The sequence below is a fragment of the Bradysia coprophila genome, unplaced genomic scaffold (genome assembly GCF_014529535.1).
Source record: "Bradysia coprophila strain Holo2 unplaced genomic scaffold, BU_Bcop_v1 contig_24, whole genome shotgun sequence".
Lineage (NCBI taxonomy): Eukaryota > Metazoa > Arthropoda > Insecta > Diptera > Sciaridae > Bradysia > Bradysia coprophila.
In genome coordinates, this window is record NW_023503501.1 from 4,661,328 (window position 1) to 4,680,707 (window position 19,380).

The 19,380-nt window shown below is 34.1% G+C and overlaps 1 protein-coding gene across 1 annotated transcript; it reads right to left on the reverse strand.

The window, feature by feature from the left end:
- LOC119077990 (myrosinase 1) lies at window positions 1–14,102 on the reverse strand. The gene is made up of 9 exons (XM_037185370.1): window positions 13,939–14,102; window positions 9,811–10,000; window positions 6,274–6,425; window positions 6,061–6,208; window positions 5,808–5,985; window positions 4,500–4,594; window positions 1,157–1,468; window positions 419–657; window positions 1–350 (listed from the first exon to the last, which is right to left on the reverse strand). The coding sequence occupies exons 1-9, from the start codon at window positions 14,004–14,006 to the stop codon at window positions 107–109; spliced, it is 1,626 nt and encodes a 541-aa protein (XP_037041265.1). The 5' UTR covers window positions 14,007–14,102; the 3' UTR covers window positions 1–106.
- Window positions 14,103–19,380: the final 5,278 nt, after the last annotated feature.

The window sequence follows — 19,380 nt, forward strand, 5'->3', positions numbered from 1 at the left end:
GTCCGGTTAAAAAATTATTTTCAGAATTTTTAATGTCAATAAATATCACAATTAATTGCGTCCCTTGTATTCATTATAAAGTACAAAAATAGAAGTTCTTTCACTTTCAATAAATAAAACGTGAGCCAATTATGCTAATTGTTAATACTGTTGATACGAGCGTACTAGTCAGTTGTAATGCACCGGATCGCTGATGAGCCAATTCAGCCGAAGTTATTATAGGCTTTGGCCGAAAATGCCAGTCAATCGAATGCGTTTTCACGATATTTGCGTAAACTTTGGCCGACACTTTTGGCGTCCGGGTTTTACTTTTACTGGAGAAATCCACATGATACAATCCAAACTTTTCCCTACGAACGGATAAGAATTGATCAACGACTTTCGGTCAATGAACGAAAAACAAAACTTTAAAATTTACGTGTAACCAGCTTTCCATTCGAAACTGTCCATCAAGCTCCAGGCAACATATCCCCCAACATTACATCCATCTTCCATTGCATTCAGCACTGCATCCAAGTAGGAATTGAAATAGTCGACGCGATCCAGATCGTTGAGACCACCTCTGTCGCTACAACCATTCTCTGTCACAATGACTTGGGGATTGCCGAATTCTTTATTGATCCACATCAGTAGCTTGTACATTCCCGATGGCACTGGCTGGACAATTAAATCGACAATTTATTGCAAATTTTAATTTGAAAAACAAAAATTTGGTGAATGCGGAATCATAATCGTCTTTATCTCCATAAGATTGTTAAAATCAACTGAAATGATCTGTGGTCATTGGTCATACACAATTAAAAATTTTTATTCGTCTTAATGACTCGGTTTTACGATAATGTGCGTAATAAAGTTCAGAATTACATGAATTCCATCAAGGTAAAACCTTTTTTCGGCCCATGACTCAACATTCAATTTAGTTTATTTTTGATGATTCACATACGATCAAATGCAGACGAACACCACAAAAAACAATTCACGACGTAAGTGCGGTCGAAATTCAAAATCTTTCTCACGCAAGTCTTTCTAACGCAGCGTCATTTTCATACAAGGAAGCGTTGAAATGTATTTTTCGGTTCACTTTTTCATCGACTCGTTCACTTGAAATTCAAATTTTAAGCACACTTACGGCGTGAATTACATAAATTTAGCTTACTCTCAACCAAACCGAGCCCGATGTCGGCCAATTTTCGTCAGCACTTTCGATTACACCCATGTCGTGATTGAAGCTTGGTATCGGATAATCGGCTGAATTATTCCGATCATTTCGTGTCACCAAAACGCTGGTGTAGCTGTTGATCCCAAAGAAATCGGAAGTATTTCGAATTCGATCGATTTCTTCCGGTGTAAATTGTGGCAACCGGGATCGTTTCAATCCTTGCTGCTTTGACATGGCTGATATTCGGTCGATCATTACTTGCGGATAGTCTCCATTTTTCGAAAATATTGGATGAGCGAACCAGCCGAGCTGTTTGTTTGGGAAAGTTGGAGTGTGAAATCATGACGCTTAGGCCGAAAACACACGAGAAATTTTGCGTTGCTGATATGGACAATTCTGGTCCTTTTCCATTGTGTAACTTATGCCACAAAAATTACAATTAAAAACGCAGCATAATTGTCGATCTCAGCAACGCAAAATCGTTTGTGTGTTTTCGGCCTTAAAAAAATAGATCGTTCAACGAAGAAACTTAAATTAAAAGGTTCGATGGGATACATGGGTTTGGACTTCTTTGGGGTGTATAGCTTGTGATTCTCAAAATCAACCGCAAATCTGTGAGCTTTATTATCGAAACTATCGGTTGAGTCGAATTGGTCGAAATTCGCATAACAAATTTGCTCTGCTCAAACTGGCTTTTTTTAACACCACCGCCAACGTCATCGACCAGTTTCAATCAAACTACAATTAATATATTTTCAGGTGACAGACCTACATAAAATTAGACACATACCGACCTTCAAATGTATTATTAAACATCAATACCGAAAACCAGCATTTATATACACAATGTTTGCTTGAGACGTCCGAGTTCATAACAAGTAGCAAAAACCTTGAATAATTGGTTCAATGTTTCTCCTCAGTGGAAAAACTCATAAATTTATTGCAAGTCGATTCGTAAGTTAGAAATTCAAAAGATTCATCTTTCAATATTGCATGCATTGCAATTCAGAATCGACTTTGTAATAAGTGATCTCTTGAACTTCGAGAAATTGCACAAAAAAAAGTTTTTAAGAAGAGCTGAAAGAAATCCAAGATGATTTGCACTTCTTAAGATGACTTATTATTATTGTCATCATAAGCCGAAAGCATTACCTCATACCATCATCAATAAGTGATCTCATAAAACGATTTATAAATAGACCGAGTGCTATTTTGACAAAAAAGTTTCGAACGTCAATAAAAATCAAATTTAGCATGATTACCACAAGAACAAATGTTTATATTTATTTTTATTAAATTATTTAAGAAATACATTGCCATCCCGGTGCCATCCCGATGGTCAATTTGTTTCATAGCAGAAACTCTAAAAAATGTAAAATAGGATATTATTCCACAGCTGATAGGGATATTTTGTTTGTTATTATTTTTGGCAGCCATGTTCGTTTCGAAGCAAATTTTGGAGACTCACTTTGACGTCAATTTTCTATTATTTCGCAGCAGTTTAATCGGTGCAGATGTATATTAAATGATTAATTGAACTGTTGTGGTCACTTTAGACGCAAAATATAAACATATCACTCAATAATTAATTATAGAAACAAACATCAACTACACACATACACCGGCACAAATTTCGTTTTGATTTTTTATAATTTCACTGAACAAATGTTATACATTTGTCGTTCGTTCATAAACATTTCGAACTTCATTTTTGACCACTTTCTTCTGGATAAAAAGTTTTATCTTTTACGTCCGCTATCGCTCATATTAAACTGTTTTTTCCGAAAATTTTCATGTGTTCACCATTTTAAACTATCAACATCACCAAACTGTCAACGATCAAAATATCCCATTCGGCGCCATTTTGGCTTTTCGTTTTAACTCTGGTAATTCAGAATGTGGTCTTTCTTTTTAAGCGCTTAAATTTTCAAAATTTTTCTGAATCTTTCATACTCAAATTAAAAATACTAACTAATACTTTTTCAACTATTTATCCACGTTCCGAGCGTTTTTTCTATGTGTTCATTTGGTAAAAAAAAAATTACGTTATATGAACACGGTCTATTGAAGATGGTAAGTCAGTATCGTGACACGTGACATGCCGAGACTCAGCGCTGCTTCATGTTATGACAAAATTTAAAAAATGATTATTTTCAGTCGTTAATCTGAATTCATTTCAGCATATTTGCCCTATGACTATGACATAGAAAACACACGAGAAATTTTCCGTTTTATGGAATTTGGCACATTTTCTAGAAGAAATGCCGAGGAGTGACTCACTTCTAGATTAAATGGATTAAATGTATTAAATGGTATTAAATGGATTTAATGGATTAAATGGATTTAATGGATTAAATGGATTAAATGGATTAAATGGATTAAATGGATTTAATGGATTAAATGGATTAAATGGATTAAATGGATTAAATGGATTAAATGGATTAAATGGATTAAATGGATTAAATGGATTAAATGGATTAAATGGATTTAATGGATTAAATGGAATAAAAATTGGATTAAATGGATTAAATAGTAAAAAAGTTCATTTTACCAAATACTATAAAAGTCTTAAAAATGGTTGATTTTGATCGAACCACGTACTACAACTCATACTACAATGTTAAAAAGCGAAAAAATTCACTTTTAGGAGTTTTTGGCGTAAAGTGGATTTAATGTATTAAATGGATTAAATAAATTTAATACCATTTTTAACAAAAAATTTTTTCCTATAACTCACGAGTACTTAAACGACCTGGGAATCGTGCAAATCTAATTTTCGTAATTAGTTTACAAATTTTTCAGGTGGGTAGCCTAATTATTTCGGTAAAACTAAATTTTTTTTTTTTGGATTAAATGGATTAAATGGATTTAATGGATTAAATGGAAGTGCTTCACCCCTCGAGAAATGCTGTGAATTTGGTGAAAAATGATAGCAAAAGTATTTCAACATTACAAAAACTCTTTGGAAATCGTAAGTGAATGACTTTGCACTACACCCTAATTCACCGGAAATTTGGGAGTATACTTTCGCGGATTACGTATCTTCAGTGGCCAATACATACATTGATTGGCCCGACTCGTGCTTTGATATTTACTATAGGTCTGAATGTTAAACGACTCCGATAACTTCGATAAATTACAATGTATTCACATTTGCGTTTGCATACTCTGAGCATAGATTCTCATGCTGTTCGTAACTTTAAGAATTCGTAGCTTGACAGATGCGTGTATTAAGTCCCATAAGAACTGTCAAGTTACGTATTCTTAAAGTTAAGAAAGGCATGAGAATCTACGCCCAGTATAATCGATACTTCGTGTAGATATTTACTAAGCTACTTACATAGAACTGAAGAGCAAGTTCAGAGGCTATTTTATCTTCAGCTGATTCAGTCTTTGGCAGGGGAAATGAAACGTCCAGTGTGATACCAATTCTGCCTAGAGAACAGAGTTATCGAAATGAATTAAAGAATTTCTACGGCAAAAATAATAATTTCAATCGATTGACCAGCCTTGACACTAGTCGCAATCATTTTATCAGTTTCATTTTCTTTTATTTCTTTTTTCATTCAAAGTCTAAGTCATTGACTTGGTCATTTGCTATATAGGTATATTAAGCAGCCAGTAATTAATGTTATAGTTATTCTCTGTTTCATTTTAGTATTTTCATACAAAAAGAAAACCACCTAACGCAAAATGTATTATTTGCCTTTGCATGTCTCGAATGAATAAAAACAAAATGTTAAATAAAAATGTCGTCCACAAGATATGTGGTATAATACAGCGAGGTATGTAAATGTATCGTTGCCGCAGTAATTAATTAAGTGAGAATCAAACATTTTTCCCGCCCCACACAACAATAATTTCTGCGGTTTGACTATAGGTTTTGTTGGTTTTTGTTTAACGCATTGGTTAAACTATATAAACGTAAATGTTCGTTAAATTACTTAACTGATGCTGTTACACGCATAAAAACTTGTTATAGTTTTTGCCAAGGACTTTTGGAAGTAAAAATCAATGTTACGGTCATTCCAATGGTATTACAGTTCAAAAGTATTCGATCATTGTGTGTTTTCAGTGTAAATTGACAAACTTTGAGAGGTCGCCAAAAATCGAAATGGTTCCGGATTTTCACGAAAGATGGCTCATTCGATAGCTTGATCCTTAACCTTTAAAGGAAAAATATTTAAAAAAATTCACAAAATATGAAAATTTTGAGAAATCCTTCGAAGACCTTCGGAAAAATTGAAAATTCTCAAAATTTTCATATTTGATGAAAATAATTTTTATATTTTTCCTTTAAAGATTAAGGATCAAGCTATCGAATGCGCCATCTTTCGTGAAAAACCAGTACCATTTCGATTTTTGGCGACCTCTCAAAGTTTGTCAATTTACACTGAAAACACACAATGATCGAATACTTTTGAACTGTAGTACATGTTGGAATACAATAAAAGAACGGTTGGAACGGTCGCAATAATTTTTTTTTGAAAAATTCAATGAATTCGATGAATTCAATTGAAGTTACACCGAGTTAGACAATTGGCTTCCTTCTTCGTAGTGACTAGTTAAATGTATTAAATCGACCGAGCATAGTTGCCTGAAACTCTAATTTAAAAAAGAAAAAGAAAAGAAACAGGTGATAACATACCCTTTTGCTTCGATAGAAATTTATTCCGATACAAATGAACCACTTCAGCATGAGCTTTAAGGATATTGTGCCCGCATAGGTAGCTTGGAACTCCGGGAAAATTGAGCGCGGGTGCCATAAAATCAACGCCATATGCCTGTTCACAAATATGCCACGGTTCGTTGATAGTTGTCCATAGCTAAACTCGATTAGTTTTATCAATTTTTGGTTTGGAGAACAAAACGATCTGTGATATAATGGCACATTGCATTACCGTAACGCGATCACCATATTCTTGGAAAATTACTTCAGCATAGTCTTTCATGTATCCAACTATTTCTGGATTTGTCCAGCCTCCTAATTCTTGCAGTTTTTGCGGCAGCTCCCAGTGATATAAAGTGACCATGGGCGTAATGTTATACCTTCAATTGCGATTTATTTAACTTTATTTACTCGAATGTTCGAATTTCATTGTAAGTTTTCTTACTTCAAGCACTCATCAATCAAATTGCTGTAATACTTCAGACCGGCACGATTTATATTATCGACGAGACCCGTTGGAAGTATCCTCGTCCATGATATCGAGAATCTGTAGATATCAACACCTAGCTCTCGTACCATTTCCACATCTCGTCGCCACTGTAGAGAGAAACAATTTGATTGATAAAATCATGTAGAAATCTAGCGGTGAAAGTGGCATAAAAGCAAGTAGTGGATCATGAAATTGTGAGCAGGAGATTGCATTTATATATTTCGTTTCTGAACTTTTGTGCTCGTTACTCGTTACATGTGACAACCAGACTTCTTCAGATCATCACTTTGAGGGATTCTTCTGAAAAACTGAAGACCGAAATCGGACGCATTTTCTACACACAAGCTTCGAAGAATTTTTTTGAAAGTGGTTTTGGGTTCTGGGGTCGAATACCTTACTGGGCACATATAAAAAATTCCAATAAAAAATGTGTCCGATTTCGGTCTTCTGTTTTTCAGAAGAATCCCTCTTTTAGATACCATCCACCCACACAACCATCTCACATTTTCATTTAATTTCTGCAACTAAGTCAGTCGTACCATACAAGTTGAAGTTTACCTTTAAGCATCATACTTCATTCGACCCCAACTTGAATTTTCTAAGAAGTTTGACATCCCAAGAGTCACTGGTACACTGGCTCTCATATGTGTTAGAGTAAAGGTTTTTCGTATTGCTCAGGTATTGTAATAGTATGGAAACCATGGCCTTATGAGTGACAGGCTCTCAGTCTAGTAGACAGTTTCCAAAAATAATTATTTACACAGAGCGAACACTCGAAATTCCTTAAGAGGCACCGGTACTTTGCCGAAAAGCATACATTAGGGCGATTTTTAAATACAGGATTTTAGTTTACTTTTGATGATATCTTTCCATCAGAATCCTTTTTCAATTTGACCAGCTCTGAGAACAATGAGCAGTTTATGAAAATTTCATTAAACTGCTTACTTTTCTCAGAGCTGATCAAACGACTACAACCAAAACTAATTTTTATTTAAAGCTAACAATTCGTGGTCGGTATTGCGGTCGTACATTTTTCAAAAAGAATTCTGATGAAAAGATATTAACAAAAATGAAATACGAAACACGCAAATGTAGGCTACAATTTTAGCTTAGTGCCGGTCCCTTTTAATAAGTGTGAATTCGTATACCGAGAGAATTGTTTTAACATATGAAAGTGTGTGTTTGATAGAGACGTGAGTTACAGTAAACGTCAGTGAAATTTAAACATGAATTGTAAGCGTGTACGATCTTTTGTTTGTATGCGTGAATTCATATCTAGTTAAAATCATAACGCAATATTGTTGAGTGTTGCATTCGACATACGGTGACATTTTAATTATGGTTCTGACATTACTTGACCGGAAACTATTATGGTAATATATATCAATGGACGAAAATAGAGCTCGTTGTGTTTCAAGTTGTAATGTGCTCTGGTTCATGAAAATAAACCATCCATTTTCAATGTTAAGGACAAAGCAATTGGTGAACGAGTTTTTTTTCTCTCCGCTGTCTTTTAATAACACAGAGTCACCTTGACGAATTGGAATTAAAAAAAATCAATTGCCCGCGTTCGCTATTTTTTAACTGCCCATTGCTATTCAAATAGCTATAGTTATTTCCATACTCGATTATGTTTTGAATAAATCCAATATTTAAAATTGTAATACCAATGTCTGATCGATCTAAATCTATAATAGCAAAAAGCAAATATGATTATTATTAATGATATATTAATTAATTGATTCATACAACAAGTTGATCCAACAACAAAACTATTTGCTCAAGAACTTGTCATACCTTTTATTTATCTACTATTTCAATAGAAATCGTAGATGATTTAAATATTACAGTGGAGCCGGTCGAGATGATTATTATTTACAATAATTAAAACAATGTATCATTAATTTAATTGTAACTAAACACTAGGCTTGAGGCATTTGAGAACAATTTATTAGTTTTACATTATCCTTAATCATAACAAAATATGAAAATTGTTATTTATATCGGTTCGGTTCGAATATGCCGGTAAGAATTTACATAACTCAAATTAGTGATAGAGAGGTTATTACTACATTTAACATGAAATGATTCCAATCTAGATTAGAATTGCTAAATCTGCTACTTCCTTTGTTTAAAGTGTCGCAAATTGTGTGATAGAAAATCTTGTACTTCACTAGTTTTAACAAGTGCTTCTATGTATATAAAAAACTCTAACCAGAATTCACAGGTCATTAGTTGTTACTGACTACCCGTTTATGGAAGCTTCATTTTCTCAGATGTTCTATTACTTCTTTTGTTGAACCAATTGAACCAATTTCGTTTTCATGCTTGAACTGGTAAAAAATTGGTATGTACTGGGATGGGCAATATCATTTTTCATTTAATATCTCTGCAAATAAGAAACAGGCGTTTCCCAAAAGGGTCTTTTGAATTTTTATATGAAAAAATTGAATTAATAATTGACCATTTTCATAAGAGGGCACGCTAGGCTTATGGTTTCACGAAAGGTAGAGGTTATTGTCCAGCGGCATCATTATTTTCCATGTCGTGAACTGAAATTTGGATATTTTTAGAATGCCTACACCTCTCACACGAAGATTTTCGAAATTTATAAAAGATTGCAGTGCAGATCAATTTTTGACCGGTTCCAGCATGAAAATCAAATTATTTCAAGACAATTTTCTTTTCTGAATTTTAACGATTTTGAGTTTCAAGTTCTCCCGATTGACTAGTCCTGGAAGTCTACAAGTGGGACTGGATCACTGGATGCATATTTAGCAAGTGGTACAATCGATCCACCAATAGTTTAAGTACCGTGAATGATACTTTTTACAATAATTTCGTAAGCGTTTTTTTTGGGATGACTTTCTCTGTCCACAATTTTTTTTAAATTAAATATAAAATTGATGGCGCAAGGTTAAAATTCTTTAATTAACACCAATCGGAAGTTACCTAAAAATTTAACCATTTAAATCCACTTAACGACTACAGGGTCTGTGTGTATAGCAGCAATCAACCGAATAGACACAAATCAATATAACGAGAGTGCAAAACAATTCGCCTTTAAAATGAAACAACAGAAAATTTGCATTCCAAACAACCTGCAAAGTTGAACAATTTCAAATCTTGATTGATAAGGATAAAATCTGTTGAATGCGCTCCAATTATTTCACATTTTATTATTGTTGTTCAAGAGCAATAGACAACAAATAAAATTTGATTTTTATGTTGTGCGAGAGATGTTGCGAAACGTTTTTCTCTATTAAAATTTATTGAATTCCATTTAATGTCATTATACGGACTTTATGTTAATGGCATTAATCGCATTATTAATGAACAATGAACGGACAACAGGTGAGATTAATTTTCCTCTCTTGTAATTAATTCGCTGTGAATGCGACAACATTTCAATTAACAACTCGTTAGAATGTTAATTTATTTAATAAATTCAATGAAAAAACAATGTCAATAAAATTATTTACTGAAACTCACCTGGTGAAAACTATCAGCAGCTACATCACCATTAGCTCCTTCCGGAATTTTATCGGGATGATTGTGCGTTAAATAATCCCATATCGATTCACCTTTCCCGTCCTCTTTCCAGCCGCCTTCAATCTGATACGAAGAAGTTCCGACTCCAAATTTAAACTCTGACGGAAATTTACGATGTACGTTCCCATTTCTTAAAGAAAAAGTTTTTTTTTTATAAATGCATGACGATACTGTGGTCGGGTCACGAGTGTTTAAGATTATAATGTTATGTGAATCAGTCAAAAAACCCTTAAAGGGAAAATGTGACGCAAGTCCTTTATCTTACTTTCAAAATAACTGATATCGCTGAGGGTGACGTATTATGTGCCGTACGCAAAAGTTTTATAAACAAAAAAGTGACCCAAAAAATTGTCAAAGAAAATTTTACAAAAATAAATTTATGCGTCAAAAGTGGCAGAACCAACATCGGAACATCTCACTTTTATCGAAAATAACTCAAATCCCATCAAGAGATGGAAGTTAGGAAGTGCCAGAGGAATCATCTGTCATCCCAAAATTTAGGAACCAACCTTGGAACACCTCACTTATATCGAAAATAACCAAAATCCATTAAAAAATACGATGGAAGTTAGGAAGTTCGAGAGGAATCATCTGTCATCCCAAAATTTGAGTTTGTGGACGTTATTAGCCTATAACCAAAATTTCATGAAAATCTATAAAAACGTTTAGGAGTTGCTGGATGCACTTTTCCATAGGAACTAACTAACTAACGTAGGCGATTTGCATTATCTGAAAATTCGAGATTTTGCCTATTTTCATACAAACATCAATATTTCGAACTTCAATATATAGGCCAATTTTGAAGTTTGTGGGTTTGGAGCCATAGGGGAGAAGTCAAACTAAAGTGTAAATATACTCCGCCGTTCCCATTTTTTTTTTTAACTTTTTTGGTAGAAGACTTGCATCACGTCCGCTTACTAACGTGCGGGCATGATTATAATGTTATGTGAATATCGTGCATGGTATTGAATTTCAATTTTTTTTTCAACAGTTTTGACACAATCCTTAAAGAGATAATGCGGTGAGGTATTTAATATTAATTGATGTTAATACTGGTAATATCAGTTAAAACGTGTCTTCATCAACAATAGCGTATGGGTACGGACAATTTGTATTTAATACATTTAATTGCATCCTTATGACGAACAAGGATGTAGTGAAGCTGTCACAAAAGAATTCATTGTTAAAGTTTGACTCATCAAAATGTAAATATTGTGCTTGTACGGCATTTATAGTAAAACTAACATTGAAAAGTAACATATGCTTCCGATCCGATAATTCACTTCAGATATTACTACGAAGAGCTTTCGTTCAAAATACAATTAATTTGAAACGTTTGAAGAAGTCTCAGAAAAATTTAAATCTTGATTCAATAAATTCTGAAAAATTCAGCTTTAGAGAGCTTTCAAAAGCCTTTAACCCCTCCTATCAATTTTCATAGAACTCTTAAATATCCCCATACGACAAACAATTAATAAACTACACCCAAATCATTAGAAGGCTCAATGAAGGATGGTTTGTGTCATAAAAATGATTTGCGTAAGGTGTCATATATCAACGTGTCTGATAATAATTCGACATCATGCTGCCACTGATATCTAAACTTTTTAATAGTTAACTCATAGGAAGGAGCAGGCTGTTTCCACATTGTAATGAACAAATCATCAACCTGAGGAAGGTTCTGAGCTCTTGGTTCTAGAACAAAAAGAAGAAAAGTAACGGGAATTAATTAGTCTTTTGAGATACGAAATTTAAAAATCAAACTCATTTGTCAGGAAATTAAATTTTCGATCACATTGTTCATGAAAATATTGTTCGATGAATTGACAAAAGTGACCGACTTGCCGACAGCGTCAATCATTGAGAGTCCTGTGAAATAGTTCTCAAATCCACAATCTATTAATCTACTACTTCCACTGTGACATAAGAAGATTTTTGACACTGACAAAAATGCAAATCATCAACTATTTTGTAACCGGATCGCAAGATTCCGCCATTTCATGCACTAGATAAAGATCACTCTAGCTTACCGTTGCGAATAAGCATAACCGATGAATTTCCGTAATGCGGAAGTTTTCATGACGGTTCCTTTTTCCGCGCGTCCATAATTTGTTCAGTATTTGTGAAGTTTTGGAACATGAAATATACTTTAGGTTTCAAAGTTACAGTTTTACTGCAAGTTGCAGTCTGCAACCACCTGTTGTGTAGGTATATAATGGTGGTTGAGGGTTTCATAGATGTTATACACTGATACACAATCACTGTGCATTTTTGTACTCCGTTTATGTGTGTGGTCAACGAAATTTTTTACAATAAAAAATGTTCCCACATCGCTGTCGGTTCACGTTATTATATCTAATTAACGTTAATTTTGAATAAAATAATTTTTTAGCAATTTGATTAATTAATTTGCATGTTAAGTGCACTGTGTTTATTGTGGTTCTGTGGTTTTTCGTACATAAAAATCTGACTAATTCGCTTGCTATACCTACTAGTTTTACGTATAATAAACTGCTATAGATGTGAGGCTAGATGGCTTCATTAGAACTAAAGTCATCATTCGATTTTTATGTTTTAAGTACATGAACATGACATAAAAGTTTGAATTAAATTGGAAAAAAAATTATGACCCAGTGATGGATATAATCATTACAGATGGAATAAGTTTAAGGTTGGATACTAAAAAGAGTGATTAATATACACACACATCACAAATTGTATATATTCACATGTGTCACATAAAAATGTGATAAAAACATTTCGTTTTGTCAATATCATAAAACTTAATATGGCGAGAAATAAACCGGTTTTCCGATCGTTTTGATTCAGTTTTCACATTTGTCACGTCTGGATAATGTGTGGTTTTTCGTTGATATCGCTTCGAATCGGGATATTCCCCGAAAGTGACTCAAACCGCAAAATTATTATAATTTACAGTGCGTGTGATTTTAGATCGGAAATTAGTTTGAGGTGGAATCTTCGCAAACTAAATTTAAGAATAAATTACAATGCTTGTTGTTGGACTGAAAATATGTATGTCTGATCTTTGCTTTCACTTAGGAGGGGAACAAATGAAAATCTGTATTTTTATTTTCTCAATTTTGGCTCCTGCATCAAGAATTAAATACTAAAATCTAGATTTTCATTTGTTAAACCATTTTTTTTGAATCATTTACAAACCAAAACAACTCCCAAAACATGACGAATTTCACTTTTCTCTACCTGTATTCCACAACTTCTCTTCAAGGTGCATTGTTGATCTAAAAAAAACGTCAGCATCTAACAACTTTATGATAGAAACTTTTTCTCTGTGGGTACGTGTGGTTTTTAAAACAACAAAATTAATTTGTTACAAAAAAAAACAAATCCCGATAGGACTGTTTGGTTTTAATACATTCTACAATTTACACACATATACAGTCTAATTTATTTTTTAAACTTTGAATCCCTAGATTCGTCATTTACTTAGAACTACACACACATGACACACGAATCTAGTCCTTTAATCTAGTAAGTTACTATCGCTATTTTTTCGCTGTAATGAAATTTTTTCAAATTTTCCAATGTGACATCGGATGTTGAATTTTTTTTGTAGCCGTTGATCCTCCGTGATGAGGATCAGCAGGCGTACAAATCCTCTGAGCCTGTTCAAAAGACCGAAAACTTAATAATTGTCACTTAAAACAAATCCTTGTAAAAATGTACTCTTAGTGTAAGAACAGAATTTTTAAGTTAAAGTGGTTTTTTATAGTTCGCAGTTAGTAAATAAAAGTCATCGATGTTCCCAGTCAATAAAGTGTTTCCTGGTTATGATATTTTTTCACAAAATTTGAAAATATCTTAGCGAATTCAAATTTTGCACCAGAATATCATAGACTGGGAAGCACTTGACTGGGAACATCGATGACTTATAAAACTCTGATAAATCTAAAATTGTTTTTCTAAAGATGAACACCAGCCGCTCGGCTTGGACATTTCACACAAAAGTAATAATGATAAAGGATTGTTATCGAAAAAGTGAAACCTATAGTTCATCATTCATTATTAATTTGTTGTATTAACACTCACACTAAACATGAACACTCCATCAAAACAACAATGATCACAAACAAAAAACTGTTAACTTGCGAAAACATTTTTCTTGTCTTTTAACAATAAATTTTTTTATTTTTACTAAATGTTTGATGGCTGTTGTACTCGTGACGACGCGTTTTCACTAAATAATAATAAATATTACATTGGACTACCTTTTTATAAAAGCATGTAAGTCAATTCGATATTAAACTTGTACACCATATAAATACGAAAAAAAAACAAGTTACCGGCATTCGACAGTTGAAATAGCGAATATGCTCCATACACCTGACATTATTACTGCCTCTTTCTCACCTGAAATTCACGATCTTCGAATTTATTTATCATCTGTAGGTAGTTTCTGCGTAAGGTAAATATCGTATGCGACACTATATACGAGCTTTGTGTGAAGTGTTAGCTTGGAAGCTTTTTGTAACGGGTGATGATGAAAATTTTGTATTGTATCTAACGGTTGGTTTAATTGTATTTTATCACCGATATTTCGTGGATACGAGCTGATGAAAGCTCAGTTTGTGTGTCTTTGATTGATACTCTTACTATTACCGTAAACCAAGCATATTAGCATTCATATCAGCATTTTTACCATCTGATCTATTACTTCATTTGATTTAATTATTATATTGATTTCACATCTTCTACTTCATTTTTCTGAACATGAAAATTACTCAAAATGTAACTTCGAAAATCGTTGATTATAGCAACAATTTTCGACTTCAAACGTCTCGGTTTATATTTCCTTCCTAGTTTTTGGACACGACTCAATCCCAGCCACTCTACTTGCGGTATTATAGTGGCATTCTCACTCTAGCACTAAGTCAAAAGATTATTCCATTGTTGCCATTCTTCCATTTTCTCACTACCCTGAATAATCACGATCTGGTCTGGTGAATTGGATGCCAAACTCTGGCCGAACATCTTTCTGTACCGTGTCTTTAAGTAGTTCCTTGATTGTAAAGATCTGAAAATTTAACGCAGATATTCCAATTTCCAAGAAATCCTAGAAATTAAAGGGACAGAAGTGGTTATCGATTAATTGTTGGTATTTACAGATTAATTGGTGGAATGTCAATGTTTGATGTATACGGAAGTGCTACTTGAAATAAAATCGTGATCGTCTGTGTGGGGTAACATCTTGATTTGACGACGGTGTTAGCAAGAAAATATCGAGATTCATGCAAAAATCGATGGAATCGATGATTTTAAAGTAAATAATCGCAAAGTCAAGTTAATTGCGCCGAAAGAAATCGGGTTCGTGATCACTTTAATCATAAAATAGTGCAATTATTTTCGAATTAAACGTGACTTAGATAAGAATCTTTGTCGCAAAACCAAACTTGCCTTGTCTTCCCGATTTTCAACATTTATTGAATTTATTCAACATCATCGAAATGCAAAGCTCAAAAAATAAGATTTCTAGACGCTTGTCTTGCTGGGGAATGTCACAATCAACAAAACTATGAATTGAGTGTTTCGTTTTAGTGTTCTGCAGAAGCTGACTTGAGTTTCTATGCCGGCGTTGATTATTATGCTTGTATCTACCAACGCACTTTAAGCGTGAGTGGTACTCTAAACCGGGTACTGAAACCTGGCAGTATATTTTCATGTGAAATAGAGTACTTTCTGCAACTGACCACTATGATCACTTTTGCTTGAAGTGCGTTGCTTATATGTACATGTGCCCTCATCAAAAGCGTGTTAGCATAAATTGATACAAAACATCTGACATGCTAAGAGTAAGACAATTTTTGGCTAACACTTGAAACACGGCAGAGCAGTATAGACCAGGCAGATTCGGCTCTTTTTTGAAAAGTCAAATAAGGTACCTGTATCAAAATGGATTCAAATGAACACTGACATAAATTGAATTATTTCATTCGCAAAATATGGCGCGTTTCCTCTAAAATTGGAGTGCGTATATAATTGTGCCATCCAATCTTAGAGTGAATGCTGGGGAATGTGCAATAATCTAACCAACACTTGTCCAGGCCAAAACTTAGAATAATAAATCAAAAGCAACCCAAACCACTCAAAATTTGCCACAAAGATTTTATTCGACTGTACAAATTTAACATCAAATTATTCTAAAACTGGCTTTTGAACTGGTAGACCAATCGGTTGTTCGATTGGTTGAATTGTGAAGCACCGGTTTCTCCGGTAGGTTTGAAGTTGCTGCGCTACTTGTGCCAATGGAAACGAACTCCAGTTTTGATAAAGTTGACATGAACTCAATGAAAGCGGCGAGCTTAACCCAGTTGCCACGAAATAAACACTGCCAGCCGTTAACAATACGCCACAAGCAGCAGCGTAGTCACTGTTTGTTTTAAGTTGGGTAGGATTGATGGTTGCGCCTTTAATTTGGCTAATAACTTGGATGCTATAGGTTCGTTGTCCACCACTTACAATTCCAGAGTTTAAAACGTAAATTAGTCCAGCGAATTCGGATTGGCAATATTTTTGCTCATCCGATAGATATATACAAGAACAGGCATCGGACAAACTGATGCAGGTGACAAAAACGAGAAACAAAATTATTTTGATCATTTTTCACTGTTGTTCTATATATGCTGATCTACTAACACAAATTGAATGGAAAACAAAATTGCTGGGGTCTTTTATACTTCTTAGCAATGTTTATTCAGTTGTTGGCTGGCTGTAATATTTGTTTCGCGTGTTGAGTAATTAATAAAATTGAATAAAGTAGATCGTGTTAACCCTTTCGATGGATTCTATTTTTGCGAGAATTCGTTTTGTATAGAAACAACGGACAATCCTCCGAAACACGACATAGTAAAGACACAGGCACCATTGACTGATCTGAAGAGGGAGCAATTTTGAATTTCAACTGGCTATGAAAATTGAATAGCACTGTTTCTAACACAACCACTTTAATTTTTTCAATGTCTAAAAGCCACGCTAAGAGCCTCCAAATTTTCAAACATGTATGTGTACGATTACTTGTGTTGTGTTCTTTTATTCACACCAAGAAATCATTACTCCTGTCCTTAGGAAAGACCATGGAAGACCATGCCTATTTTAATAGCATTAGCCTCTAATTTAGGAACAAATCTTATGCTTGAATTCATTGTGTCAACAGTGCTTCTATCAAGGTCCCTACTTTTACTTTCGAATAATGACCCGCTCCTGCCAGCTCACTTTACTCATGTCGTGTACGAAAGCATCTATATTCATACACGATTCCACTATCAACAAGTTGCCACGAAATACACATTGCCAGCCGTTAACATTGCACCACAAGTAGCAGCGGTATCACTGTTCGTTTTAAAATCTATCTCACACTATCGATCGATAAAAGTGACAGCACCAAATCAATACGGTAATCCGAAAATTCATGTTTAAAATTGTTAGATTTTTAACTGTAACTTTGTACATGAGCTGCGTGAACCCAAGGCAAGAAAGGGTTGATCATTTTATATTCATAAAATATTCATAAAGTTTCCATGCCAGAGCACACAAACTCCTTTATTTGAAGAAGCTAGAAAAGAATCGTCGCTTTCATAAAAACTTATTTAAATTAATATTCAATGCTGTCTGTCTGGGAGGCTCAAAAATAGGAAGCAAAGAAATTTTTCGATGAAATTGGTCGACTCTATTGATGGGAAAATTTGCTTTATTTATCGTAGAAAAGATAAAATGTTTCACAGCCATACAAATTGAATGAGCTACGACTATGTGATTGTATCACATGTTTCAAGGTATAGCATAGCTTCTAGCATTAACAGAGAAAATACTTGGAAGTTGATGGTATCACAATAGACCTTACCACAGCTCTGCTACTAGCATGAACACTGAATTGAAAAGTGATTTCATCAGCCTCCGAATATTTTCTATGTTCGTGCTATTAGCAGTGCTGTGACCTTACATTTCTTTTGTTAAGATTCTTGATTTGAAGTGATTTAGTATATGTTATTTGTGGATTACCCATTAATAGTTTTCACGCCTTTCAAAAGTCATTTTCAACGAAACTCCGAACTTGGTGTCATCCATCAGCTGGATGCCCCTACGAAAATTCCACATTCTTATCGATTATCTTGACCACAGATACATCATTGCGAATTGCCCCAATTTACTTTTGAAATTTCAATAAAATGCTATTGTCTGACCTACACTCGCTGAATTTTGGAAACCGACACATTTTCTGTTTTGTGTTTTACTGGTTTTTTGTAAATTTTGCAAGTATTTTTATATGGAGAAATCATAAACTCAAGTAAAACACAGAAACAGAAAACGTGTCGGTTTTCAAAATTTCGACGTGCATATTCAATGAATGAACATAGGGTATAGGGTACTGAAACTTGACAGTGTGTCACCCAAATGTGAAAAAAAAACAAATTTAATACAAAATAGTACTTCATTTGGCAGCTGCCGACTATTATCACTTTTCCTAAAAGTGCGTTGGTGTTGCGCAGCAACCTGGGAAGCCGATATAGTCGATCGGAGTCTAGTATGTCGTTTGTTAGTTTTTTGACATTTTCATTTCCGATAGAGATTTAGCTGAAAGAGGACTGAATTCCGGTGGTAAATCTTAAATCTTAAATCATCATGTTAATCATTGATCAGTTTGATTGTTTAATCCGTTTATTGCAATTATAATTCGTATCCGAAGGTGTAGAGTCTGTTGATTCGAGGTAAATTGAATGGATTTAGTCTCATTATTGAATTGCGTGAATTGTGAATTTAGGAAGTTATCCGGACGATACGAATGGTTAATTAAGCGTTAAAAGGATTCGATGTAGAGCAGGGAAACTAAATGTAAGGAATTTGAGTTGTTTTTCTTGTGAATTGTTTTATGCTCAGAATTTGTATTGTATTTTATTAGGAAAATTGAAGCTTTCCCGAATAAAGAAATTTTCTAAGAATTGCTATCAATTTGGTTTTCCCTGCATCGACGTCAGTTTACAACAGTTGGTGAGACTCAAATAATACATCTCTTTTAAGAGTGATATCGCCAAAACCTGAACCAATTTTGGTGAAAACAAATACAATGGTTCGGCGATCCGGGTAGGCTATAGCTCATTCGAATCTTATTTCCATTCTAAGAAATAGGTATCTTTTTCTTTTTCTGTTAAACTGATCTCATCATAAGATTGCAATTTTGGTGGGTTTCGTTTGTTTCTTTCGTTTTATTTGTTCCAAACGTATTCCACCACATGGAAGTAGCGTTTGTCTTTACGTTTCTTCAATTCCACACGTACGTGTGAGTGAAACGACACTCTTTACGCTTCATTTGTTGACAACATGTTTGGACAGTTGGCTTGCAGCAGCGCTTATCCGCGGAAGTTACTATAGGGTTTTGTGTCTTCGTTCCATGGATAATACTCCCCAGATAAATAGTGTTGCAAGCCAAAAACTTGGTCGAAGTAAAATCTCTGAACCGTGCGATCATTGGCCCTAAGA